Source organism: Acinonyx jubatus, chromosome B3 (assembly GCF_027475565.1).
Source record: "Acinonyx jubatus isolate Ajub_Pintada_27869175 chromosome B3, VMU_Ajub_asm_v1.0, whole genome shotgun sequence".
Classification (NCBI taxonomy): Eukaryota; Metazoa; Chordata; class Mammalia; order Carnivora; family Felidae; genus Acinonyx; species Acinonyx jubatus.
In genome coordinates this window covers 60,990,542-61,018,456 of record NC_069386.1, presented here as the reverse complement: position 1 = coordinate 61,018,456, position 27,915 = coordinate 60,990,542, and the positions used below count along the sequence as shown (strand labels likewise).

Sequence of the window (27,915 nt, the reverse complement as noted above, 5' to 3'; positions counted from 1 at the left end):
TGCAGCTGTGACGCGTCTATGGCTCCGCCCCAAACCGAAAGCTGCCACAGCACTTCCGGCTCCCTCCCTCAAGAGTGGACTGGGCCAGGTCCCTGTCCCTGTCCCGCCCCCCGCCTTGGCCCCGCCTTGGCCCCGGCAGCCCTCGCTGCGCCTCCCAGTGGCGGGTCGGGATAAGTTCCTACGCGAGCAAACGCGGGTTTCTGAGAGCCCGGAAGTTACGTTATAGGCGCGCGTCCCGGGGGCGGGAGTCAGCTGAGCCGCTGGGGCGAGGTTGGGATCTTCTGGGGTCTGCAAAAGGAAACCAGTGATCTTTTGGGGGTGGGAGCGGGGTGCAGGACTGCACCAGATTCAAGGGAGAGGGCTCCGAAGTCTTCTCGCTCATTACAAGGCAAGAGCGAGAAAATCCTCAGGATCTTAAAGAGGAGAAGGGGGCGGCGGATTGCAGGATCTGTCAGAGACTTGTCGAGGCTGCGGAGACGCAGTTTCCAATCTAAGGCGACGGGGATCCCTGGGGGGAGCGCTGTTGGAATCCCTGGGCCCGGAACGGAGGGCCCAGAGGCACCATGGCGTCCATCCTGGATGAATACGAGGACTCCCTGTCCCGCTCAGCCGTCTTGCAGCCCGGCTGCCCCAGCGTGGGCATCCCCCACTCGGGTAAGGGAGGGGAGGGAGCCGCTCACACTATCCGCACACCTGGCACCTGTGGGGGAGGATCGGGGAGAGTAGCTCCAAGGGTCCGGTTCACCGCCTGGACATACAGTCCAGACCTAGGCCCCTGATTCTCCTCAGGCTCTCTTGGCCCCCAGCTGGTGGATGGTCGAAGTTTAAAAGAACAGCAAGAGCAGTCTCGTGATCTAGGCCCTGCCACTCGGGTTCTACAAGGAAAGTGGGACCCACATAAGGAAGTGACTTGCTTACAGGGCCCCGGTTGAGAGAAGTGAGAATAGGCTCCAGGCTTCAGCCAGAGCCTGTGCTTTGCCTACCAGGCCCTTTCTGGAGGTGGGAGGAAGAGAGTGGGCAAAGAAAATGGTGGAAGGGGAATGTTGTAGGGGTAGGAGGGCTGGTCCTAGAGGGAACTTTTTCACTGAACAGGGAAAAATGAAGTTATTTTAGGCTTTGCTAGATCTGGGTGCAGGCTGGCCTTGAGGGGAAATTTTTGTAGAAAGTAGGACAGAGTTGGCAGAGGGGTCTGAAGTGCTAGGTATGCAGTGGTAAAGAAATGAGAATAAAGGCTAGAGAAAGAAGCTACAGCTTGATTGGGACTGTTCCCCAGGGCTTCCTCTGCCTTCATTCTTCTGGAGACTCACTCAGAGCATTACTACATGGGTAGGGAGGAGGGGAGAGAGTGGATCTAGACTACTTTAGTTGAGCTGAGATTGCTAGGCCCGAGATTGATAAGGGAGAATGCCCAACCCTTTCTACTGAGAAGGGTACATGAGGGTGCAACAGCATTATAAGGGTTCAAAGAACCCACCCCTCACAGCTGTCAGAAGGAGCCCAGAGCCCTCATGTAGAGATGATTAGCAAACTACTTGATATGTTGATAGCAAACTTTTAACTGAGGGCTTGGGGTAGGAGTATGTTGGGAAGGTGGAGAGGAAAACAATTTTTTTGTTGCCTCTCCTTTTTCTTCCTCCATCTCTTCCATAGCTCACCTTTAATTCCCTCCTTTCCTGTAGGGTATGTGAATGCCCAGCTAGAGAAGGAAGTGCCCATCTTCACAAAGCAGCGCATTGACTTTACCCCTTCTGAGCGTATCACCAGTCTTGTTGTCTCCTGCAATCAGCTCTGCATGAGCCTGGGCAAGGATACACTGCTCCGGTAAGTGAGGGCTCGAAAGACTTAGTAGGGAGTGGATTAGTGGTATTTGGGGACTATTAACTGACTGGGGCCTTTCTTTCATTCTGGGCAGGTGAAACTACAGTAGATTTGGAATTTTCAGGAAACATCCATTACCAAAGAACTAATGTAGTATAGTAGTTAAAATCAGGTAGATCTGGATCAGAGCTCAGCTCTCCTATGTACCAGCCAGGGGAATGTTGAACAAGTCACCCAGTCTCTCTAACTGTGTCCCGTCATCTGTTAAAGATAGTTCTAACTCACAAGTTAGTCACATTGATCAGGGGAACCATCTAGAGTCCTGAAGTAAATCCACTATAAATGGAAATAATATATCTCAATAAAATTAGAAATAAACACATACATACATACATAAGTGGGAATACTATATAACAAGGGTGTCAGAAAAAAATGCTTATCTAGAATAACCATCTGGAATAAAACAGCTAAGGCTCTGTATCACAAAAATAAATTCTAGGTGGGATAATTATTTAAATATGAAAAACAAACTGAATATCAAAAGAATATTTAATAAATGTCTGTGTTCTTGGGCAGAAGGGAGACCTTCTTACTCAAGCTAGAAAGGACAGGTATATTTGACTGCATAGTAATGACAAAATAAAAACAAAAAAGCCTTTGAGGGGTGCTTGGCTGGCTCAGTTGGTAGAGCATGTGACTCTCGATCTTGGAATCGTGAGTTTGAGCCCCACATTGGGTGTGGGGATTACTCAAAATAATAATAAAGAAAAAAAGCATTTGAATCTGGTCATGACCAAAGATGGTGGGAAAATGATGTGTTTCCACATATGACTAAGGATTTCCATCCCTATTCTTTAAAAAGCCCTTACAAATTAATAAGAAAAAGACACTTAAGTAGAAAGGGGAGGGCAAAGAATATAAACAAGCAGTTTACAGAAGAGGAACTCTACATTGCCAGTAAACATCTAAAAATATTTTCAACCTTTGGGAAATAAAGGTAAGGTGCCGTTTTTTTTTAACCTATCAGATTGACAAAAATTAAAAATAGTAATAGATTGTGCTGGTGAAGACACACAGAAATGGACTCTCACACGCCGCTGGTGAGAGTATAACTTGCCACTGTCTTTTGGAAAAGTGTTCTGGAAATGCCTGTTAAAGTTTAAAATGTCTATAAGTTGGACCCAACAATCCCACTTTGGAGAATACGTAATCTTAGAAAGAAAAGTACCACTTTGCAAGGGTATGGATACAAGGATGTTGATGGCAGAGTTATTTATGGTCGGAAAAACTGGACCCAAACTGAATGCCCATCAACAGGAAAATGATGATAAAATTATGGTTGAGCCATGAAGGGGAAAATTATGCAGTTATTGAAACAATGAATTAGAGCTGTATCTGTTGATACTGTGGAATGTTCATGAAATATCATTAAGTGAGAAAAGCAAGTTAAAAATTTATATGTATACACACGTATGTACACAACATGAAGTGATTTTTGTAAAAATATGAAGACAGTGACAAAACAAGTTTATGTTGTAAGGATGGAGAAAGACCTTAAAATCAGTTTTGTCTATGGAGAGTGATGGGTTTAAGAAGAAAACTGTTAACTCTTTATACATCTTTGCTTTGATTCTTTAGTTAAAAATGGGTATATAATTTGAAAATGGTTTTAATAAGGGAAGTATAATTTAAACAGGAGCACCCCTCAGGGTTATTGTGAAGATTGAGATATACTTGGTTAAGGTCTTGGTGTGGTGCTTGGTATATAGAAAGTACTCAGTAACCATTAGCTAGTATTTGTTCTTTTTTCACCCCAGCAATCTGGGATACCCCTGCATTGTCTTCCCAGATGCACTGTAGATCTTCTGAGCAGAGGGAAAAGGCTTCTATTTAGTGACTTCTCAAAATGAGGTAGGGGAATTCTCAGAGCTGAAGGTTCTTTTTTTTTTTTTTTTTTTAATTTTTTTTTTTTTAACATTTATTTATTTTTGAGACAGAGAGAGCATGAACGGGGGGAGGGCCAGAGAGAGAGGGAGACACAGAACCGGAAGCAGGCTCCAGGCTCTGAGCTGTCAGCACAGAGCCTGATGCGGGGCTCGAACTCACGGACCGTGAGATCGTGACCTGAGCGAAGTCGGACGTTCAACCGACTGAGCCACCCAGGCACCCCTCAGAGCTGAAGGTTCTTAAGTAGGATCCTGTGTGTATTTCAGAGTTCCCTTGAGATTGTGTGCAGAATTTTATATGTGTGTATAGATTTCAGGGAAGAGAGCCTGTGGCTTTCATCAGATTATAAAGAGGTCTGTGATTCCAAAAAAGGATCTGCCCTTCTCTGGAGTGATGCTGTGACTCTTGTCCTGACAGCATTGACTTGGGCAAGGCCAACGAACCCAACCATGTGGAGCTGGGACGCAAGGATGATGCCAGAGTTCACAAGATGTTTCTGGACCACACTGGTAACTGGTGGTGGAGGTCTGAGATTGGTGGGGCGGGGGGCGGGGAGACTGGTTGAGCGGAGGGTAAGTCATTGCCTGGGTGGATGGGATCTGAGAGTGGTGGGGATAAGGAGGAGGCTGAGGGTGGGAATGGCAGCATTCTGTAGAGTGCCATACTCTTCCCCACTCCAGGCTGTCACCTGCTGATTGCTCTGAGCAGCACTGAGGTCCTCTATGTGAACCGTAATGGACAGAAGGTACGGCCACTGGCACGCTGGAAAGGACAGCTGGTGGAGAGTGTGGGCTGGAACAAGGCACTGGGCACCGAGAGCAGCACAGGCCCCATCCTGGTTGGCACTGCCCAAGGCCAGATCTTCGAAGCAGAGCTCTCAGCCAGCGAGGGTGGACTTTTCGGTCCTGCCCCAGATCTTTACTTCCGTCCATTGTACGTACTAAATGAAGAAGGGGGTCCAGCGCCTGTATGCTCCCTTGAGGCTGAGCGGGGTCCCGATGGGCGCGGCTTTGTTATCGCCACAACTCGGCAGCGCCTCTTCCAGTTCATAGGTCGAGCAGCAGAGGGGACTGAAGCCCAGGGCTTCTCAGGACTCTTCGCTGCCTACGCTGACCACCCACCCCCATTCCGTGAGTTCCCCAGCAGTCTGGGCTACAGTGAGTTGGCGTTCTATACCCCCAAGTTGCGCTCTGCACCTCGGGCCTTCGCCTGGATGATGGGGGATGGCGTGTTGTATGGAGCATTGGACTGTGGGCGCCCCGATTCCCTGCTGAGTGAGGAGCGAGTCTGGGAGTACCCAGAGGGGGTAGGTCCTGGGGCCAGCCCACCTCTGGCTGTCGTCTTGACCCAGTTCCACTTCCTGCTGCTGTTGGCGGACCGGGTGGAGGCAGTGTGCACGCTGACAGGGCAGGTGGTGCTGCGGGATCACTTCCTAGAGAAGTTTGGGCCGCTGAAGCACATGGTGAAGGACTCCTCCACGGGCCACCTGTGGGCCTACACTGAGCGGGCCGTCTTCCGCTACCATGTGCAGCGGGAGGCCCGGGATGTGTGGCGCACCTACCTGGACATGAACCGCTTTGACCTGGCCAAAGAGTATTGTCGAGAGCGGCCTGACTGCCTGGACACAGTCCTGGCCCGGGAAGCTGATTACTGCTTTCGCCAGCGTCGTTACCTGGAGAGTGCCCGCTGCTACGCCCTGACCCAGAGCTACTTTGAGGAGATTGCCCTCAAGTTCTTGGAGGCCCGACAGGAGGAGGCTCTGGCCGAGTTCCTGCAGCGAAAATTGGCCAGTTTGAAGCCAGCCGAGCGTACCCAGGCCACACTGCTTACCACCTGGCTGACGGAGCTTTACTTGAGCCGGCTTGGGGCTCTGCAGGGTGATCCTGAGGCCCTGAACTTCTACCGGGAAACACGGGAGCGCTTCCGGGCCTTCCTCAGCAGCCCCCGCCACAAGGAGTGGCTCTTTGCCAGCCGGGCCTCCATCCATGAACTGCTTGCCAGCCATGGAGACACAGAACACATGGTGTACTTTGCCGTGATCATGCAGGACTATGAGCGAGTGGTGGCATACCACTGCCAGCACGAGGCCTACGAGGAAGCCCTGGCCGTGCTTGCTCGCCACCGTGACCCTCAGCTTTTCTATAAGTTCTCACCGATCCTCATTCGCCACATCCCCCGCCAGCTGGTGGATGCTTGGATCGAGCTGGGCAGCCGGCTAGATGCCCGGCAGCTCATTCCTGCCCTGGTGAATTATAGCCAGGGTGGCGAGGCCCAGCAGGTGAGCCAGGCCATCCGCTACATGGAGTTCTGCGTGAATGAGCTGGGCGAGACTGAGCAGGCCATTCATAACTACCTGCTGTCGCTGTATGCCCGAGGCCAGCCCGCCTCACTGCTGGCCTACCTCGAGCAGGCCGGGGCCAGCCCGCACCGTGTGCATTATGACCTCAAGTATGCGCTGCGGCTCTGTGCTGAGCACGGCCACCACCGTGCTTGTGTCCATGTCTACAAGGTCCTAGAACTGTATGAGGAGGCTGTGGACCTGGCCCTGCAGGTGAGCCAATGCGTTTTGACCCCATCCAGTAGAAGGACCTGGAGAGCAGTTGCTTCAGATGCTGAGGGTTTGGAGTGGGGGGCTGTGGCTAGAGGGTGCTGGCATTTCTTGCAGAGAGGTACTTTAGTGTAGAGGTTAAGAATGTGGACTCTAAGGTCAGGGTTTGAAGTCTGGTTCTGCCACTTAGTAAGCTGTGTGACCTCAGGCTGATTTCTGACCCTGTTTTTGCCTCAGAGGATTCGGCCACAAATGGTAATGGTACTTAGCTCCTAGAGTTGATTAAAGTAGTGTGTATGAAAAGCACTCGCAACAGTGCCTCCTCTACAGTAAGTTCTACATTCATGCTAGCTATTGCGTTACAGCCACGACTGCAGAAGGGGAAGGTGCCGAGTTACACTTCTCAATCCTGAGTCATCACTTGCCTTAGGATCACACGAAGTGCTATTTAAAATACAAATTCCCGGGTCTGAACCCAGGACTTACTGAATCAGAAAGTCTGAGGTGAGACCCAAAAAATTTGTATTTAAAAAAAATTTTTTTTTTAAGATCATTTCTTTATTTTGAGAGAGAGCGAGAGTGAGCAGGGGAGGAGCAGAGAGGGAGAAAGAGAATCCCAAGCAGGTTCCGTGATGTCAGCTCAAAGCCCGACACGGGGCTCAATCCCACGTACTGTGAGATCATGACCTGAGCCGAGATCAAGAGTCGGACGCTTCACTGACTGAGCCACCCGGGTGCCCCCCAAAAATCTGTATTTTGAATATACTCCAGGGTGATTTTTAAATTTGCTAAAATCAAAGCCCCAACTGTCGTAATTAGCTTTTACAAAGCTGTGACAGGGACATACCCATTATTGAGACAGGTTTCTGTCCCGGCCTCCAGAAGCCCTCACCTTGCTTGCTCCCAGAATGCTGGGAATCCTGCCTTGGGGCCTCTCCTCGGGCCCAGCTTCTCCCAGGGCACCTGTCTCTCCCGTAATCTGTATCGTAGAGGGCAGGGGGCTTGACCTTAACACTCGTGGTCTCCCCACAGGTGGATGTGGACCTAGCCAAACAGTGTGCTGACTTGCCTGAGGAAGACGAGGAACTGCGCAAGAAACTGTGGCTGAAGATTGCACGACACGTAGTGCAGGAGGAGGAAGATGTGCAGACGGCCATGGCCTGCCTGGCCAGCTGCCCCTTGCTCAAGATTGAGGACGTGCTGCCCTTCTTTCCTGACTTCGTCACCATCGACCACTTCAAGGAGGCGATCTGCAGCTCGCTCAAGGCCTACAACCACCACATCCAGGAGCTGCAGCGGGAGATGGAAGAGGCCACAGCCAGCGCCCAGCGCATCCGGCGAGATCTGCAGGAGCTGCGGGGCCGCTACGGCACAGTGGAGCCCCAGGACAAATGCGCTACCTGCGACTTCCCCCTGCTCAACCGCCCTTTTTACCTTTTCCTCTGTGGCCACATGTTCCACGCTGACTGCTTGCTGCAGGCCGTGCGGCCTGGCCTGCCGGCCTACAAGCAGGCCCGGCTCGAGGAGCTGCAGCGAAAGTTGGGGGCTGCTCCAGCCCCTACCAAGGGCTCTGCCCGCGCAAAGGAGGCCGAGGGTGGGGCTGCCGCTGGGGGGCCCAGTCGGGAACAGCTCAAGGCTGACCTAGATGAACTGGTGGCCGCTGAGTGTGTGTACTGTGGGGAGCTGATGATCCGCTCTATTGACCGGCCCTTCATCGACCCCCAGCGCTATGAGGAGGAGCACCTCAGTTGGCTGTAGGAGGATGTTGTGCTGGGTGGGCAGGCCGTCGGGGGCACGTGCCCCTTCTTGGGAAGGCTACACCCTGGTCCGCGCTCCGTCATCTGGAGACTTGCCCCATTGTTGGGAAGAGTGGAATTATAGCTGTCACCGAGAGGTATCATCTGCCGCTATCCAGTTCTTCAGAGCGGCCTCAGGGCCACTGTTATGCCAGGCCATCTGCCTGCCTCCCAACAGGGGGCCTTAGCCTGGAGAAGTCAGAATTCTGACCCCATCACCCTCTCCCCTCTAACGGTCCTGTTTTCCTTTTTACTCCCCACAGACATCCTGTTCACCTTCTAGAGCGAGAGTACCATCCTCCCTTTTCACTGCGTGGCTCTTCCCCTTCAGAGGAAGGCCTCTCCTGTGTCTGTCCCTAGGTCCCAGAGAGAAAAGGCAGCCCCTCCAAGTCCTGGGCATGGAGGGTGGGGAAAGGTGGTGCTGGTGGTGGGCGTGTCTTGTGTACACTTTCTAGGGCTCTGGTGTGTGGGCGTGCCCTGGGGGACAGGGCCTCATGGAGGACAGTGGGAGATGATGATGGAGTGGGGAACATTAAACTGCCTGCGCTGCGCTGGTGGTCCTGGAGTTGATGGCTTTGTTGATGCCTCAGTGGCACGTGAGTGATCTCCAGGGGCATAGGATGCCACAGGGATGCTGCTGGGACCCTGAACACTTTCCAGCCTTGGACCTCGCTTCTTCACCTGGTGATGTGACTGATTTTGACATATTTTCTGTCTGTTTGCTTCCTTGTCCCTCTGCTCCATCCTCTCCCTCTCCAGGCTCCAACTGGGAATGGTGGCCCACCATCCTCAGACCAAGCACTGTTCTTCCCTTTGGCCAGCAGGTGGTACTGCTCCCCATAGAATCCTTCACACGGGCAGCTGAGGCACTAATTTCTTGTCCCTTTCTCCACTAGTGCTTCCTCAGTCTGTTCCTTTCTACTATGTTCTGGGAATCTGCACTGCCTCACCGTGAATCTAAGCCCTCATTCTTCCTCCCTTCACTAGCCCTTATACATGTGAGATTTTGCTTGCTCTTCTCTTTGCCAACCTGGATCCTTGCATTCCCGGCTTCTGCCAGCTTTGATACTGCCCTCCCACTGTCTGGTATTTGACCATGATGTTCAGATCCAGTGTGGAGGTGGGACTGCCCCTGCCACCATCCATGGCATTTGGCAGATAGATTTTTTTCCTCATCTAACTTCTGTGACCCACCCTTCCCCTCTGGACTACATACACTTTTAGTTGTGGCTACCCTAAGGAGTCTGGATCAGGGCCTTCCCGTGACATCAGCGAGCACCCTTTGCCCTGTGGACTGGGGTTCACAGTCCACTGTTCAGCTCTATAGGTGTGGTCCATCAGCTGCTCAGACTGAAACAAAATAACAAGTGTGTCTTCCTGGAATCAGGCTGGGGTCAAGCCACCTGGCTGGTGACTACATGCTTTTCTCTCTCCTGCCGCCTAACCCTTTCCAAGACTTTTATCTCCTGCAGTCCTGGTGGAGTCTTGCCCTGCCAAGTCCCCCCAACCACTAGAACAACCCTGTCTCCTCATGGCCTCTGCCAACGGACAGGCTAGAAGCTGTCCGTCTTTGATGAGTCTCAGACTCCGTCTTCTCCCAAAAGCAAGAGGGAGCAAATAGGGAGGGGTTGGTAATCCCTGGGTGGGCAGAGAGCATCCTAATCCTGTTCCCTCTGTTCGAAGATTTGGAGGCTATTGCTCCCTTCCTTTCCCCATGTGGCCTACCATTTCCCACTGTCAGTGAATATTAGGTCTAAATTTTGACCTGCCACTTGCATGGTCACTTGCTTACTTAGAACAGCTTGGGTCTTCTGTCTCTGCACATAATGGGTGCCTAATACATGTTAGTTAAACAAACACTGCCCTATTGCTCCCTCTTCCCAGTGGACTTGGCTAAGACAGCCTGGGATGCCCCTGCCCCCTTCTGTCTTCTGAGCCTGCCCATCTGGTCCTAGGCTGCTTCCTCTTTCCTGGAAAAAAAAGGCCACAGGCTTCCCTGGCACTGACAGAATGGGGTTCCGTTGAGTCAGGGCAACGGGAAGCTACAGCCCTTAGATCCCTGGAAACCAAGCAAGGCCTGGAATGGAGGGGAGAGAGGAGGCCCTCAGGGCCTTGGCCCTAAGCCTGGGGAGGGCCAGAAGGGGGTGGAGTGGGGGAGCAGCTGCGTGGGCAGGGGCCAAGATGAATGAGCTGCTCCTGGAGCTGTCACTGGAAATAGGAGGAGTGGCCACAGCAGTGACGCTGAGATCAGGGCAGGAGGCCTGTAAACAAGGAAGCCACCTGGGGGAGACTCAGGGCGGTCACTGGTCCTGGGGAGCAGGTGCTTCCTGAGGCCCGCCCTTGAGAGGGCCCTGGGGGGCTGCCTGGCCAAGTCGTCAGCTGGCACGAGGGGGCGCTGTCGACTGGCTTCCTGAAACCACCAGCTCCTTTCCACAGCTCCATGGGGAGTGGCTGTCGGAGGGTGTGACAGCCTAGCGTCTGAGGCCTGGCTTTCCCACCAGACAGCCCTCCCTTCTCCTGTCCCCAGTGCAGACTGGCCAAGAGCACCAGCCTGGAAGGGAGGGCACAGGGCTCCAGGCCTGGCCAGCATGGGTGTGAGCTTATTCCCCCAGGACCACCAAGTCTTGAATTCCCCCTTCTCCCACCCCAGGGCTCAGGTTGCAGGCTGGGCCCTCATCAACCCCGTTGGATGGGAGGGGGCTTGGAGGCCACCAGACTGCAAGCTGCCCTTGGCGCTGCCCCCCTGGCGCCAGGGAAACAAAAGGTTAGGGGGCCTAGAGGGAGTTATCTGGCCCCACCACCACCAGGGGAGGGGGAGGGGGCCAAGAGGGGCATACCTCCTTCCCACTCCCCCAGCTCTGCAGATTCTTCGAGACACTTTCACAGGCGGAAATTCCCAGAGGTCAGAGGAGGGAAACGGTTAATTCCTTTTATTCAATGGGTCCCCCCTACACGCCTCCCCCCAGCTTCCTCCCTCCACTTCCCGCCCCCCCCCTGTGTGAACAGGAAGTGGAGAGGAAAAGGCTCCAAGCAGAGCAGCTGGGAGCAGGAGGCAGGGAGTGGGCGGCAGGCTTGGTGCCAGCCCTGCCCCTCATGGTTGCTTGCTGGAGGGCCAGAGCCACTGTGGCCTGGGAAAGAACCTGCAGCCCTGCTGGTGAGTGGCAGCAGAGCCGGGAAACAGCCTAGCTTGGAGCCCCCTTCTCTCAACATGCTCCTAGGGCAGAGGCTACTGCCAGGAGGGTGCAAGGCATCCTCTGTCCAAGACCCAGCTGCCCTTGCCACTGCAGCCCCACCCCCACCGCAGGCTGGGCATCCTGAGGCTGGCAGGCATCTCTTTAGGCAGCCGCCAGTCCTGGCACTGGCTCCAGCCACTCAGCCCCTTGGCCCTGCCAGTTCTTTGAAGCTCATGCAGTGCTTCCTGTTTGGGGCAGGCGATGCCAGAGCCCCTCCCCCACCATTGTTCTGTAGAGACCATAGGTCCATCTGTTGCCCCATGGTGGGGCCCCTAGGCAGTGCCACACGGGAGCAGCACCACAAAGGACCCTGCTGGCAGCTTTGATTATGTGGAGTGAGGCTGGGCCCCGCAGCAGGTTGAGGGTGAATGGTGGTCAGAGGCAGTCCTGGGGTGGGCAGTGGGATAGATGGAGGATGTGAGGCGGTTCTATTTAGTGGGCAGCCAGAGCCCTCAGCTTTCTCCCCCACCTGGAGTACAGAGATGATGATATTCAGGGAGCTGTACCTGCTGATGCCACCAGGAGACAGACACCATTCTTATGCCCAGTTTCCAAAAGGGAAACTGAGGCAGAGGGGCAAACTTTGGTCTCAGAAGGCCGATAAAGGGGGCACAAAGTAGGGTTCTTCTCTTAAGGGGATCAGTGCTTCTCGATGAATGCCCTCTGATTGGGTGCTTTCCTCTCCTTGAGCTGCTTTACCTTTTCTCAGCTTTCGCCTTGAAATAGCTCTTGAGCTGAGTAGTCAGGAACCATGAGGTCACCGGGAGGTTAGGGTGGCCCTAGGTTGGTGACCAGCAACAGGTGTCCACTGAGAACAAGCCCAGGCAGGCCCAGCAGAAGAAGAGAAAGGGGCATTGGTCTGTGGCCCCGGGAAAATGGGTGCTGCTCTTGGCTCCCAGTCTGCCTTGGCCAAAAGTGTGTTTGTGTTTCCCAGGTGTGGAGGCAGGTGCTGTGTATCCCTGCAACTCACCTCCTCTCCCTGATCTCACAGCTCTGACTTCAACCTGCTTCCTCCCACAGGGCTAGAAGCCCAGACATGGTCTACCCTACTTCCCTTACCAGATCCTCTGGCTTCCCGCCAGCTGAGGACCTGGACGACCTAGACCATGCCTCCTGGAAGGTGAGAGCTGCAGAGACCTCAGATGCTCCTGTTCAAATAAAAGTCTTCATGGATGTCCTGAAATTGATATGCTATGTTTCCCTGGTAGAAGCTGGGCTGGGAAGCCCACACCTCTATTTACTGTCCTTTCCCCCCCACCCACCCCAATCTCTATGGGATGCCAGGATGCTGAGGAACCTAGTTTGAAAACCCTTGAGGTGCCAATCCCACCTCCTGATTTTACAGATGCTGAATGTAAGAGGAGGAATTGGTGGCTGATGTGAGGCTCCAGCCAGCATCTTGTCTCTTCTCCATGAGATTCAGCATCAGTCAACAATGACCCTGTGCCCATCGGGAGCCAATGTGCTTCCAGGCTTCGCTATGTTCACTCTCCATCTCCAGCCAAAGCGCGTTGAGCTGAGGGACAGGAAGGTGATCTGGAAAGAGCCAAGTGTAAGTCTCTGCTCTGCCATTTAACAGCTGTCAGTTTAATCATGCCCTCAGAACTTCAATTTCTTCACTGTAAAATGCGAATAAATATAACAGAACTTGGGGGCACCTGGGTGACTCAGTCAGTGAAGCATCGACTCTTGATTTTGGTTCAGGTCATGATCTCACGGTACGTGAGTCTGAACCCTGAATCGGCCTCTGGGCTGGCAGTGTGGGGCCTGCTTGGGATTCTCCCCTCTCTCTCTCTGCCTCTCTTCTGCTCAAGCTCTTTCTCTCTCTCTCTCAAAATAAATAAACAAACATTAAACAATATATATATGTAACAGCACTTGGGGGGAGTGTAGCTGAAACAAGAACAGGGCGCCAGTGCTGCACACCTGCAGGGTTAGCCCAGGACCAGCCCCTGAGCGATTCCTGTTGCCTTGTTTTTCTTCCACTTCATTCTGTGCCTCATTCCTCTGGAGCTGGGACCCTGTAAGCCCTATCTTGGCTCTTTCCTCAAAAAACCCCTCTGATCTTCTCTTCAGGAATCAGAGTGAAATTGGAAGAAAGAGGCTGGCTTCATAAGGCTTTTCTGGTTTCTTAAAAGTTGGCAGATCTGGGAAAGAGGTTCAGGATGAGTGTGAGAAAGGAATATAGGCGTATAGAATATGGTGTCTGTGGTGGGACAGGAGGGCTGCCTTGGGGGATGGGGTCCTGGTTTCCTGGAGGAGAGAAGACACTACTGTCACTCCAGGGGACAGATAGGATAGGCTGAGGAGGCTGGGCCAGGCGTGGCTCCTCTGCCAGCCTGCCCTCATGGTCCAGCCCAGGGCTTGCACAACAGCCTGGCTGGCTGGCGGGCTGGCACTCCCCTGGGAACCTCAGGAAGTCCCCCTTGTCCCCCCCTTGACCTTTGACCCCTTGGGCCTGCTGTAGGCCAGAATTCCAGGCAGCTGTCCTCTCTTTTACCTTCTGTTCCTGGCCATTTCCCTTTAAGGCTGGAACTCAGAGATACCCCAAACTCCCACCTTACAGCTCACCCTTTCACATGCTGTCTGGTACAGACCAGCTAGACCCTCCCTACGTGAGCAATGGGGACCCTGAGCCATAAGCCAGCAGGACCCTTGGAGTCTGGCTACCTGAAGGGCCCAAGCCTTATAGGAGAGTGGCCTCACGAGTACTCCTCAACTCCAGACATCCTCCCAGGCATCTTGTTGAACTCCATCCCTGTCCCAAAGCTCAGGGGGCCAAGCCAAGAACAGCAGACAGAGCCTCCTCTCTCCTGCCATCCTCTGCGCAAAGTTGAAAGGATCCTTGATACTGTTCCACACCAAACCATGCAGCACCTCACGGCAACGGCACTCAGTTTCACAATCAAATAATTCCCTTTGGTTTTCTAGTGGAATTTTTGCTTTTATTTTTTAGGGTTTCTTGGCCTTTTTTTTTTTTTTTTTTAAGCAATCAGTCTAAATTTGTCATCACACATCCCCCATTTCCGCCTCTAAGGGCCTCCTTTTCATCCCCTAGAATCTGGAAACCATATGTGTGGGCAGAAACCCCCCAGCATCCCCCACGGCACCCTGGCCCAGCCTGGCCTTCACAGGGGCAGCCTGTCAGCTGGGGAAGAGTCTACACTCCAGGCTGGGGCTGGAAAGGGAGTTTCTCTTTGGACCTTCCCAGCTCAAGCCATGGAGAAGCCGTGTGGTCTAGTGGTTAGGGCTGGAACACATCAGTTCTGTCCCCAGCAATCTCTTTGACTAACGCCAGAAGCCTGGGAAAGTCCCCTTGGCATCCAAGGGACTCAGTTTCCCCATCGGCTGAGGGACTCAGAGTGTTATGGGCTAGCTCATCTCCTACCTGCTTTGGTAAAAAGAGCTTTTGATCTAAAATTTTTGCTCTGTCACTTGTAAGCTCTGTGACCTTGACAGATGGTTTAATATTTCTGAACTTCAATTTCCTCATCTATAAATTAGACACTATTGTTGTACCTACCTTCTGGTTGTTACTAGGGTTAAATAAGAAAACGTGTTCTATAGAGCCTAATTTCAGGCATGCTTTGAAAGCTCAATAAACATTAGTTGTTGTTGATAATAAGTAGAAATACATAATGAGGTGGGAATGTGTTCTCAGAGGGTACAGCTCTGAGGTCCAGCCTGTTTGCCCCTGCCTCTCCTGCTCAGACTGCCCTGTCTGGACCTTCTTTGGGCCTCCCGGGACTCTAGAAGGGGAAGGGATGCGTTAGCAATGCTAGTGGATCAGGCCTGAGGGAGGCCCTACTGCTCCCTCCGGGTCTCCATGGCGACCCCAGCCCCTCCCCTCCTTCCTTCCTCAGGAGCTTTCTGTTTACAGTAAACAGCTGCCCTAGCTCAGCCCCAGCTGATCCTGCGCGGGGCCAGCCAGACCCTCTCTGAACTGGGGACAGGCTGGATGTGAAGGTCCGGGCACAGTGTCCTGGGCTCCATGCGGCCTTGAACAACTTCTGTTTTGCCACCCAGACTGGAGGGGAGGAAGAAGGGGAGGGGAAAGGCCTGTTACCTCAGACCACAGCCAGGACCTTAGAGACAAGGAGCAATGGAGTGTAATTAAGGAGAACCAGGCCAAGAGAGCCTAGTAGAGAGATCTCTGGCTTGGCCTTAGACTGACCTGGGTTCAAATCCTGGCCTGGATGTGCTCATTGTGTGACCTCAGTCTGGTCATTTAACTTCTCAAAGCTTCACTCAGTTTATTGATTTGTAAAATGGAGATGATAACGCCTTCCTCAGAAGATCAGACATGCCGCTAGCCTGCAGTGGTTGTGGCTGGATTTCTTATTTCATCCCTCAGATACTCTCCTGCTCAGGGACTTTGCATGAGTCCCAACCTATTTCTCCACCTGGCACGTCTCAATCACACAAGATACAAGCATGTGTATGGGTGCACAAAGCATATACATCTGGGGACACAGCAAACACATACAAGCCAAGGAATGAAATGAAACTCGCAAGTGTCTGAGGCACAGGAGAATCTCCATAAAGGTGGGGTTAGAGTCTAGTTCTTTCTTTCCTTTTTTTTTTTTTAAAGACTATTTATTTTTTAATAACCTCTACACCCAACTTTGGGTTTAAACTTGCAACCCAGAGATCAAGAGTTGCACACTCCACCGATGGAGCCAGCCAGGCACCCCAATCTAGTTTCTTAAGCCCATATCTGGGTCTGAGTGAGCCAACGTTGGAGCTGGGACATTGTTCCACCATCACCAGGTCATCACAAGTGTCTACCTCTCCCTCCACTCAGCCTCCAGGATTGCACCCACCCACTGTGCCCAGCTGACTACTGTGCAGGAATACAGGGGATGCTGCTAGGGTATGGCTCCCCATTCCTAAGGGACAAGCTTTCAGGGCAGGATGTCTGGGATGTGAGGCTTCTGTCCCCTAGCTCCTGAGGGGCTCACATTGCCTCCTTTGACTCCAGCATCCTTGGAAGTACCGGCCAGTTAGGGGAGACTTAACGGGTGAGATTGAGACCTGTCATTCCCCTTACCACCAGAACCCAGGGCGGGCTGGGGTTGGGCAGGGGCATTCATCAGTTTGAGTCATTCCCCACAGGCCCATGAGTAAGTGCGGATCTGGATATTCAGCATCCCCTCCCCAGCAAGATGCCTGTCGGGGTCTTCCAAGGTTGGGTTCCTGTTGGTCCCAGGTGCAACCCTGGGGTTCTGTCCTGGGCTCCACTCCTCAGAAGCTGGAGGCTTGTGGGCTTAGCTGACTTTGCTGCCCCCATGCCCACCTGCCAACAAGCAGGCCTAACTCTGGAGTTTCTGTCCTCACCCTGGTCTGGGCTGCATGAGCAAGGAGAGGAGCCGAGGAGCCCCCAGTACTAAAGTCAGCCCCATGGACAGGGCTGGAAATCCCCCACTTCTTACCTTGGCTGGTTGAGGAAACAGCCTCCCGGCAAAAGGCTGCCTCCCGCCAGGGACTTTTCTCCTGGGGGTGACACAGCACACAGGGCAGTTACAGGGACCCCAGGCACACTTCAACCAGCCCCGGGGGTGAGGGGAGTATCACACAGGACCACTCTTTCCCTTGCAGAAAGCATGGTAGCGAAAAGCTGCCCCTAGAGCCCTATAGGGGTTTAAGCTGGCCTGGAAGGGTGGGCAGGGAAAGGGAGGCCACAGGGTGGCCAGGAAGGTGCACACTGCTGGTGGCATCCGGTAATCTGACTGAGCCCAAGCAATTCTGTATCCAGAGCTCCCCAGCCCCTCCCCCACAGCTCCCTTTCCTCATCCAGTACCCGATCTGAAACGGGCTTCTGATAGGATATGAAGCCTTCACAGGGCTTTGGCCTCCCATGGTAGTGGTTTCCAAACTGTTTTATGAATATTTCTGTATAAATTATACACTCCTGTCAAAACACACATGAAATATTAATAAAGTCCAATTTATTTTTTATTTTTATTTTTTAAAGTTTCTTTTTGAGAGAGTGAGGGAGAGAGGAGTACGTGCAACGTGAGGATACGCAGGGGAAGAGCAGAAAGAAAAGGAGAGAGAATCCTAAGCAGGCTCCACTGTCAGGGGCGGAGCCTGGAACTCACAAACCCTGAGATCATGACCTGAGCCAAAATCAAGAGTCAGATGCTTAATGCACTAAGCCTTCCAGGAGCCCCCAATTTATTTTTTAGATAAAAGATATGTTTCGGTAGACATCTTCCTACTTCCTCCCACCTCTGGATGGATGGCCTTGCCCACTCCTGCACTCAGCCCACTGCAGAGCCCATCAAACTGACTGATAGATGAAGGCAGGATGGCCTCTTTTGGAGCAGACTGTCCCACCTTGCAGGAAGGTACAGGTCATGGGGGACAGCTCATTTTCTTAATACTTTGGAAATCACAAACAACTGAGTAACCCACATCTGGGGCTCTTTTATTTGTTGTTAACTTGAAAAGAATCTTGGTCGTCTTCAAGTAAGGCTCTTTTGGCACCGTGGTAGTCATGTTTCAGCTCCCTACCCCAAAGGCCCAGCTAGCCTGTCCCTAGCCCTAGCCACAGCACCCCATTGCAGAAAGTGAGCATTTGTCAAGGAAGAATGCATAGGCCTGTGTATGTGTGTGTTTCGTGTTTGTGCGCACACGTGCACGCACATCTGGGGTGTGCCCATCCAAATGAGCCCGTTCAGGGACAGCCTCTGTTTTCTGGTCTGCTGACTGTGGGGGCTTCATGCAGGTCACACAGGTACTGAGACACCTGCCATTAACCCTCCTGACCTGAGTCATAAGAACCTCTGATACTGAATCATATACTTTATCTCATCTCATCTGCATTCTCACAACATAACCATTTAGACAGGTGAGGGGGGTATCCATCGGTCCCTGATGGAGGGGAGGAGCCCAAGGTGCAGGGAGGAAAGGGAATTGCCCAAAATCACACAGTTTGACAGAGCTGGGTCTCCTGTGTGTTCCCACTCCTCCCAGGTTGTCTCTCTTCGAGTCCTGCCCCCTGCACCTGGGGTAGCCTGCTGTTCTCTGTTCCCTAGAGAGAAGATGAGCCCAGGACCCTCTCCCTGGCCTCGGAAATGAGGCCCAGCCATGAGTCTACCCTCTTAGCATGGACTAGGCGCCCCACAGGCAGGGGATCAGGGTCTGACTTTTCTGCCAAGGCCAGAGTTGCCCCCTGCTCCAAGGAGCCTGGCAGGCTCTGGGGCCAGGGCTTCCTCCTTCATTTAAGACTTCAGCCCCGTAAGCATGGCAGAAGGGGAGGGTGAGGGGAGGGCTCAACCTCCAACCCCCCTCCCCCCTCCCTGACAGCTGTAATCTGCTTGGGAAAATCTCTCTCTCTCTCTCTTTTTTTTTTTTTTTCCGCACAGGAAAAAATATTAGTTGTCCCGATAACAAGGAAAACAAAATCCAGCGCAGGGCATCAGAGACTTCCTGAGGCGGGAAACAATGTCCAGGGAGTTCAGTGGAGAAGCCCGAGCTGGGAGGCTGAGGGGGAGCTGAGAGAGGACACTGGTCCAGGCCTATCCGGCCAGCGGGGGAGGGGGATGACAGATCGAGGAACTTGGAAAAAAGATTTCCCCCCCAAAACCTTGAAGTCTGGCCCGTTGAGCTATATCCGGGAAATGATTCAGGAGCGCACACGTCCCAAACGGGATCAGGCCCCATCAGCACAGGTGCTTAGAGTCTACCTCTCTTCCCTCCTTGTCCAGTCTATTCTCCCTGGTGCTGTCCTGGGCCTGGGGAACTCGAGGGGTAAGCAGGTGGGTCCCTGCTTGGGGGCCTGGAGAGGCTATGGGCACCCCACGGACACCCCTCCCCCCCAGGCTTCTCACCTTATCTGCCCCAAGGTTGCTTCCCAGGGTAACTTTCCACCAGGGTCGGGGGTCCAAGAAGGGGAGGGCTTCTCCAACGGCTCCACCCCCAAGCCTAAAGGACTCTGTTGCCCACTTCCCAGGGCACTTGGGTTGTTTGGTCCAGTGGGTGTGGCCTCTGAGCACAAGGGGCTCTGGGGAGAGGCAAATGAGGCTGTTTAAAGCAGGGCTCTGTGCTCCCTGTGAGAGGTGGTTTTCAACCCTAGAGGCGATGCACATGGGTCACTTAGGGAGCTTTTAGAAAATACCAGTGCCTCCTAGGCCTCATTTCTGAACGAGCATATCAAAATCTCTAGGGTGCTGCTCAGGGGATTCTTGTGTGTAGTCAGGGCTGAGAACCCCTGTTCCATGACCCTGTGACCCTTTGGTCACTTGCTAGCTTGTCCCCTTCACCTCTGCCATCAGCACTGGCCCCTTGGTTCCAGACTGAAGCTCCTCAGAAATCATCACCTAGCTGATGGCCTCCAGAGGTGCCTGCCAAGTTCCCTGACCAGCTGGAGGCCAGCTGCCTAACCCAATAGAAGGTTCTGGGTTACCGCTGCCCCTTCCCTCTGCTCCTTCTCTTCCCCCTTGGGCAATGATGCCTGGAGCCTTTGTTCTCAGCCAACAGCAGTGTGACCAGAAACCTACCCACAGCTTAATTACAGCCCCATTCACTGGCCGTAGGCTGGCTACCTTCCCCACTCAACCTGCCGACTTGACTCTGAGTCTCGTGCTCAGCATCCCCCACTCCACATAGCCTGCAGCCCAGGCAACTCCTCCCCACATCTCAGGGTCAGAGCCAGCTTTATTCTTAGGAAGGCCAGAGGTTCCTTCCTCCATATGCCTCAGCCCTTGCTCTGCACAAAGCCTAGGGCTCTCCTGGCGGTCTGGGCTGTGAGCACAGGAGCTGTAATTATCAACAAGGGCTGGGGGCCTTGCCAGGGCACTGCTGTTGTGCCCTGCCAAATACTGGGCTTACATGGTAAACCCTTTGAAGTGAGAGACCATTCCTGGTTCATTTTTGATTGTTCAGAAACATGTACCAATCACCTAAGTGCTAGGTCTATGGGGAGATATACACCTGGAGAGAGACACAGTCCCTCCTCTCAAAGGCCCTTCTCAAGACAAGGAAGAACTGGGGTGACTGGCTGGCTCAGTCAACAGAGCATGTGACTCTTTTTTCTGAAGCAGAAACTTTTTTTTTAATGTTTATTTTTGAGACAGAGAGAGAGAGAGAGAGAGGGAGAGAGAGAGAATGAGCGGGAGGAGGGGCAGAGAGAGGGAGACAGAGGACCTGAAAGCAGGATCTGCACTGACAGCAGAGAGCCCAATGTGGGGCTCAAACTCACTCAAACTGTGAGATCATGACCTGAGCCGAAACAGACACTTAACCCACTGAGTCACCCAGGGGCCCCAAGAATGTAACTCCTGATCTCAGAGTTGTGAGTTCAAGCTCCATGCTGGGCTCAGAAATTACTTTAAAAAAAGAGAGGGACTGGGGCACCTGAGTGGCTCAGTTGGTTAAGCATCCGACTTCGGCTCGGGTCATGATCTCATGGTTTGTGAGTTTGAGCCCCGCATCGGGCCCTGTGCTGACAGCTTGGGGCCTGGAGCCTGCTTCCGATTCTGTGTCTCCCTCTGTCTCTGCCCCTTCCCCACTTGCACTCTGTCTCTCTCTCTCTCAAAACTAAATAAACATTAAAAAAAACTAAAAGAGAGAGAGAAGGAGGGAGATAGGGAAGGGCTGTAATGAGCTATCACAATGAGTTCTCTGAAACTGGCTTAGGAACACCCTATCAGTATAGTGTAGGGAGTATAGCAACTACTTCATAAATGTTTGTTGAATGAATATCTGTTCCTGAAAAGGAGCATAGTATGTCCTTCCCCTAGCTGTACAAATAAAGGGAGATATCTCAGGGGTCAGGGACAGTGTGAGGCTCCATTGTATCAGATGGGGCGGGGAAGGGATAAAATGAGCCAGGCGTGCAGCCTGGCTCAAGAGAACTCACTAGGTCCCTTTGTGCTCCTGGCCAGGCTTTTACCAACTAAGGGGGCTTGGAAGTTCCCAGGGTCTGTCCAGAGGGACTGTGGGTTACCATCCCCTCTGCCCAAGTGGTCTTGCCCACCTGGAGAATCACCAGAGATGCTGAGAGGCAGGACCACAGAACAGGCTTTTCCCTTCTCCTAAGGGGGCCTTCTTGGCCCGGGATTCCCAGGGGTCTCCCCTTTCCCGATGGAGGAGCCCAACCCAGCTCCCAGCCCCCACCACAGCGTTTTCCAAACAGGTGGAGGATGCTATGGACAAGTGGCCACCTGGCTGCTGGAAAGGGGAAGCCCCACCTGCCCCTGGGGCTTCCATCTCCCCAGGGGAAACAGTTAGCTGAGAAGCCACTGCCTGCTCCCCAGAAGCTTAGGCTCTGACCCTTGGCCTGGGCAGTGGGCAGCAGGCTTCAGGAGCTTGGGGTGAGGGGGCTTAGAAGGGAGGGGCTCCAATCCCAGCTGCCTAGCTCTGGGTACTAACAGGCCATGCCGGGGGCAGCCGAGATTGAGGGGGGGCACCACCACCTGCTTTTCCTTGTTTTGTTTTCAGGGCACTAATTACTGTGCTGAGCTCCGAGCTGCCTAATGAGGCCGTTTGGATTTCCTGTTGTTCTGGCTTCCCAAGACCCTTAAAGGGCCAGCATCGCACTAGGCGCGTGCCCGGGTGGGACACCGACCATTCCAGTGAGGGTGAACACAGAGGGGCTATCTCTAGGCTCAGCCTGAAAGCCAAGGGCAGTGACAAGGGGATGGTCTGATACTTCCTGGCTACTCACACGCTTCATGGGGACTTGCTCAGAAGTGCCTGCACCGGAAGCAGGAGCTTCAGAACTGTATAGCTTGGCCAGACCATGCATGGGGTAGGGTGGGAGGGCGAGGCAAGGAGGCCCGGGCTGAGGAGGAAAGGCTGGTGATGTCACCAGTGCCCAGACTGTGAGAACCACTGCAGAACTAGGCAGGAGGGAAACGCCATGACGTCCTGTCCACCCGCCCCCCCGCAACTACAAAATAAACATTTGTTGTCTGAGCGGCCAGCGCCACTTCCGAAGGGGCAGGCTAACCAGGCTAGTGGCCCAGAAATGGGCCCGAGCCCAGCTTTGAGCAAAGGCCTTTGGGCCAAGTTGGATGCACAAAGGCCTGCAGGTCAGGCTGCCCCTAACTCAGCCCCTCCATGGCACACCACGCAATAGGGCTTACAGGATGCATTAGTACCTTCTGCACCTTAGGGCTCACCTTTGCACATGGAGGAGCTGAGCATGGCTGGAGGTGCCAGGGAGCCCCCTTCCATGCTTGCCACAGGCTGCAGATGGAATGGCAAGGCAAGTAGGGGAGTACCCATCTGCCTCAGCCTCCCTCAGATCTGAGGCACAGCCTCAGCCCTAAGGCCTGTCCGAAGTGCCCCTCAGGCTGCCCCAGACGGTGGATCCTCTGGGTCCCAGGAGCCCTGGCCTGCAGCACCCTCCCCCACAGACAGGGTGACGACATTGTTGTTCTTATACGGGGCCTTCCGCCTGGAGTTCCGGCTCCGCTAAATGGTGGGAATGAGGGTCCCAGGGACAAAGCCAGCCTGGTTCCCGCAGCCACCTCAGAATGGACGGAATCCCCATTGTGTGCGGGCGCCCTGTGCCCGCCCTCCCCTTGCCCGCGCCGGACATGCCAACAAACAGCTCATTGAGCCCGGGGGAGGGGCCCGGGGACAACAATGTCCCCCAGCGGGCCAGGGCAGTGAGCTCAGCTGGGGGTGGGGGCTGCCATGGAGGCCGGAGGGCGATGATCTCAGCTTGGGGAGGGACGGCCCTTGCGACAAGCTGACCTGAGCCTGGCCTCTCCGGTGAGGCTGAGAAGGGCTGACCAGGGCTGGCCTCACCCTGGCTGCCCCACCCCTGGGCCGAGCTGGGAACTGACCGGGGCTTCTCACGCTTAAACTGCTCCAGCCCAGGGCGCCAAGCAGGCGCAGCAGGGGGCTCACAGGACACAGCAGAGCCACCCCAGATCCAAGAGACTGGTGGACTCTCCCTGTGGCAGTGTCTTTCCTCCTCAGGGAGGCCCAGCCCAGAGTCCTCCCACACCACCAGCCCACAACAACCACAGCAGGACTTTTGGGTCAATAAGTGGATGTACTTTCTATAACTAGAACTATCTAAAGAGCAGGATCAGCCTGGGAGGGGGTGAGGATCCTATCCCTGGAGACACTCAACCTCTTGGCTACAGAATATGGGGTTGGTCTAGATGTCCTTGAGAGCTCACCTCACCCTGAGCCTCTTGAGACACCTATGGACTTCCTTCGTGGGATCCAGGCCAGAGGTTGGATGAACCCAGGCCTGATCCAACCCTTTCTCCTCTTCCAGGCAAGTCTGGGCAGAGCCTCAAGGCTCTGAGAGAAAAAGGAGGAAGGGGGAAGGACTTTCAGGGAAAGTGGCATGGCCAGAGTGGCCCCCACCCTCAGTACCGGAGCCGGGGAGCCCTGATACTGGTCATGTTTGCAGGGCTCTATCTGGATGGAAAGTGAGGGCTGTGAGGAGAAAGCAGATGCTGGTAAGAAAAGTGTGGGGTCTATCCCAGCAGGTCATCAGGGGTCTGGCATTCTCAGGTATCCAGTCACCTCAGGGGCAGGACCCTGGCATCAGTGCACACCTGACTACCAGCCAGAGGTGCAGATAGTCTCCTAGCTGCCTCTAACCTTCCCTTCGTACCTCCCTGCTCTAGACCACCTTGCATGCCACTGCCAGGTGGTGGCTGACCACCCTCCTCTGCTCAAGAACCCACAGGCTCCCTAGTGCCCCTCAGTCAAGTCTAAATTTGTCTGCTAGGTTTCCATACCCTAACTATCTAACCTCATGTCCCACCCTCCACAGGTGAAATCTCTTCCCGCTCTACCTACTTCATTTCCACCCTGATACTTTTCCTCTCTCCATTCTCCCTGCCCGGAATGCCCCCTCTTTCTCTAAGATCCACTCTTTTTTTTTTTTCCATCCACCCCCAGTGCAATCCTCCTCTCCCACAAAGCCACTCTTCACCCCTGAAGCCCCACTCCCTCTCTGAATCCTGGTTCCAAAGGTCATCGCATTTCTTTTCATGGGCCTTGATATCATCTCCACCTCCCATGTTCCTCTTGGCATCACTGCCCTTAGCCTAGTGCTAGGCACATGGTAGACCTCTTCCAAAACCAGCTTACTGATGGACCCAAACTCATATACACATGTGGCCCTGAGAAAGCCAGCCATGGGGTGCACACATCTTTGCCTGCATTCTCTTCTGTCTTCTGTTTTAGTTTAAAGTATGCTCCACACCCACCATGGAGCCCAACATGGGACTTGAACTCACAAACCCTGAGATCAAGACCTGAGCCAAGATCAAGAGTCGGACACTTTAACCGACTAAGCCATCTAGGCACCCCTGCATTCTCTTCTTTTCATGGCAGTTTGATGATTTGTCCTGGGTTTCCCTAGCTTCCTCTTTACCTGGAGAAGGGCTATGGTAATGGTGGTAGTGATGAGGCCACCTAGGAGAGGAGGGGAAGCAAGAGGCGGGGGTGGGGGTGGGGAGGGGAGTTGGCCATAAGGCAACACAGGGATCTTGGTGGCAGAATGGCTCCAAAGACAGGAGTATTCATGCTGCTCAAGCAGGACTCAGGAGACTGGGGTGAGTGGGTACAATAGAGAGTCAAAGCCTATTTCTAAACGTATAGAGTTAACTGAGGCTGTTACTGAAACCCCTGGTGTTGGAGGCCCTGAGTATTCACCATTGCTCTAGAAACTCTCTATGAGGTCCCAGACCTTAAATCCAGCCAGCCCCTTTGCTGCAAAATTTGTGTGGCTGGACAGCTCCATAAGGCTTGTTTTTCGAGAGTGGTGGCCAGAAGGCTGGGGGCAGGAGAGGCAAAGTGGCATTGGCTCACAGTGGCCTAAGACTGTCCAAAAATCTTCTTGGGGCTGAGAGGATGCTCTGGTCCTGGTGCCTCCCAGGCCTCTCTGGACTTCTTCCCTGGGGACATTCTGAACACAAGAATTCTATGGGCTGGAGATTCTTTGCTAATCACAGGCAAGGCAAGTTACTTATTAGCAAGCATCAACATGCAATTCTCATCAACTCCAGGGGAGAGTTCAACCTGGATGAATAACTGGGATACATAGTGTAGACACTGTCATAGGAAGTTCTCCCATATGTCTAACCTAAGTCCTTCCTGCCATAATTAAAGCCCATTTCCTCTCATTCTGACCATGGGAGGAGAAGGAGACAGCCAGTCACCATCCTTTGCTAAAGACCCATCACCTACTTGACCATGGCAGTCAGATTCCTCCTCAGCCTTCTCCAGGGAGCCATGCCCTGCCTGCTCAGGCAGCTGTTCGGAGTTGGCACCTGTCCCTGATGTCTTTCTCTCTCCATGAGAGTATTTGAAACACAGCACTTCCTGGTTCAGGCCTGACCCTTCCCTCCAGGGAGGCTGTCTGAGTAGCCCCCACTCCCGGGTTCCTAGGGCTGCCTGTACCCTATCTCTTGCTTGCTTCAAGTCCTGAGTAGCAGCTGGGATCAGAGATCAGAGGCTGTGTGGAGAAATGAGAGGTCAGAGTTCCTTCCAGGAGATGAATTGTTGCTCGGTGGAGGAAGGTGAAGATCACACAAGGACCTGGGGACACCAAGGGGTCAGGGACAACACTGAGCCTGGATGGTAATGGAATGCCAAAGCCGGAAGAGGGGAGTGAAGGCCGAGTGGGAGAGTGGGGCTGGGGAGAGCTTCCCACCTATCAAAGTTTACAGAGAAGAGAGGTTTCAGAGATAAGTGATCTGTATGCTGGGGAGGGGCAAGAGGAGAGCACAGTGGAGACAGGCCAGCCAGGGGAGAGAGGACGAGTGCGAGTGCATGAGGAGGCTTCTTCTGGGAAAGAAAAACCTCAGCTAGGGAAGCCAGTCCAAGATCTAGGGCCCAGATGAACCTTTGCTTTCAGGCGCTGCCCCCACTCCCTCCATCCTTCAGCACAAATTGGCAGAAGGTTCTCTCTCAGTCCCATCATGCTTAGCAGTGTCTTTGCCCTGTACCCTCTGCTCTCTAGCCTGTAAACCACCTGTCAGGGTCCTCTGCACCCTGAGGGATCTGGGCAGGAGTCAAGGGTAGGCTGGGGCTTGGCCTGCAGCCTGAGGGTCCCCACGCAGAGGCCTCGCTGAGCCTTCCCTCTCTTGCCCTGAGCCTCCCTGTTCATTCACTAGGGTGGGGACAGGAAGGAGCAAGGGAAGGGGAAGCCAGGGGCTCTGGGAAAGTTGCCGTGGAGGCTACCATAAACCCCGGACTCCTCTGTGTCTGGAAATACCCGCTGCATGGCTCCTGACCCTAGCTTTCCAGGCATCCCCTGGGTTTGGCAAATGAAGCTGGGGCAGCTGCTGGATCACCACCAGTGAGGACCCTTGCTTTCAGCTAGGAGGTTTCCACCCTGCTCCTCCTTTCTCTCCTTTTCTCTTGATCAGCACACAGGAGGACTGGGGAGAGCTTCCTTCTTATACAATGAAGACGGGCTTCTCAGGTCAGGGGGCCTCAGCTTCTCCTCTCTTGAGCCCATTGTCTCTGCATGCTAAAATGTTCTCCTAGAAGGAGAAGGCCCTGTCCACACCAATAACTCCAGCTCCAGGTGCCAGCGGCCCTGGTCTTCTAAGAAGGCAAAGGAGACAGAGTGTGGGGCTAGCCTCAGACCTTGGGCTCCTGGGAACCAAGGAGATTGAAGGTGGGAGGCCCTCCTGGTCTCACGAGGAGCCAGAGCAGGCACTCTGCCTCATGCTCAATGATCTTACCCATTCAGACATCCATTCTTTGAAACGTTGGGTCATCAGTCATGAACCACCATCCAGTGGACAGTCCAGCCCAGTCTTTGGACCACCCAGCCCTCTCGGTGATGTGGGGAGGGCTGAGTCCCCTGAGTTGCCAGGAGCCTCAATGACCAGGGCAATTCAGAAGTTGACTTCTCCTTCTTCCTACACACCTCTGCTTTAAAACACCTTATGAAGGAGGAGGGCTGCCATCTTAAGACCCACACTTGGCCCTAGCAGGAGAAATATCTCTGGAAGGTCAAGGCCATGGGCAGTTGGTTCTTCCAACCTTCATCTCTTCTCCAAATGCATTCTTCAAGCTTCAGTCTTCTCCCTCCAGCCAAGAACCTTATCATATCCTGTTCCCACAAAAGACTCTTACAGTCAAGGTTTTCTACTAGGTCCACCTCCTTTCCATGCCCCACCTGGCTTTCCTTGCTTTTTTTCTGCCCTTTGCTTTCTTGCCTCATCCCTTATGACTATTTGCCTCCAGCTATCCCTTTTTCTTCCCTTCCTCCTGGACCTCATTTGATGTCAGGGATCTCCCTTCTACTCCAAGTCTGCCCTTGGCTGTCAGGATGTCACCTGAGGGAAAGGCAACTAATGTTTATTGAGCCCTGCAAATGTGTAATCAGATATAGTCCCTCAGTCACTCTCCCTAGTCACTATTATTATTACCCCATTGCACAGAAAACTGAGGGGCTTGAGTCAGAGTTAAATTACAAGCCCCAAGAGAGGCACCTGGCTGGCTCAGTCAGTAGAGCATGTGACTCCTGATCTTGGCATTGTGAGTTTGAGCACATGGTGGATGTAGAGATTACTTAAAAATAACATTTAAAAATACTTTTTAAAAAATAAAATAAAAATAGATCCCCTGGGTG

At 53.5% G+C, this 27,915-nt stretch overlaps 1 protein-coding gene across 2 annotated transcripts; it reads left to right on the top strand.

Annotated features, from left to right (window-relative positions):
- The first annotated feature begins 233 nt into the window (after nt 1-233).
- On the top strand, nt 234-8,674 carry VPS18 (VPS18 core subunit of CORVET and HOPS complexes). 2 transcript variants are annotated; one of them, XM_015064914.3, is made up of 5 exons: nt 234-654; nt 1,680-1,821; nt 4,183-4,274; nt 4,446-6,316; nt 7,346-8,674. In XM_015064914.3, the coding sequence occupies exons 1-5, from the start codon at nt 564-566 to the stop codon at nt 8,069-8,071; spliced, it is 2,922 nt and encodes a 973-aa protein (XP_014920400.1). In that variant the 5' UTR covers nt 234-563; the 3' UTR covers nt 8,072-8,674. The 2 variants fall into 2 exon arrangements, with proteins under 2 accessions (XP_014920400.1, XP_026922769.1); XM_027066968.2 differs by lacking the exon at nt 234-654 and adding an exon at nt 1,913-2,815 and having other exon boundaries at nt 1,687-1,821.
- The last annotated feature ends 19,241 nt before the right edge of the window (nt 8,675-27,915 follow it).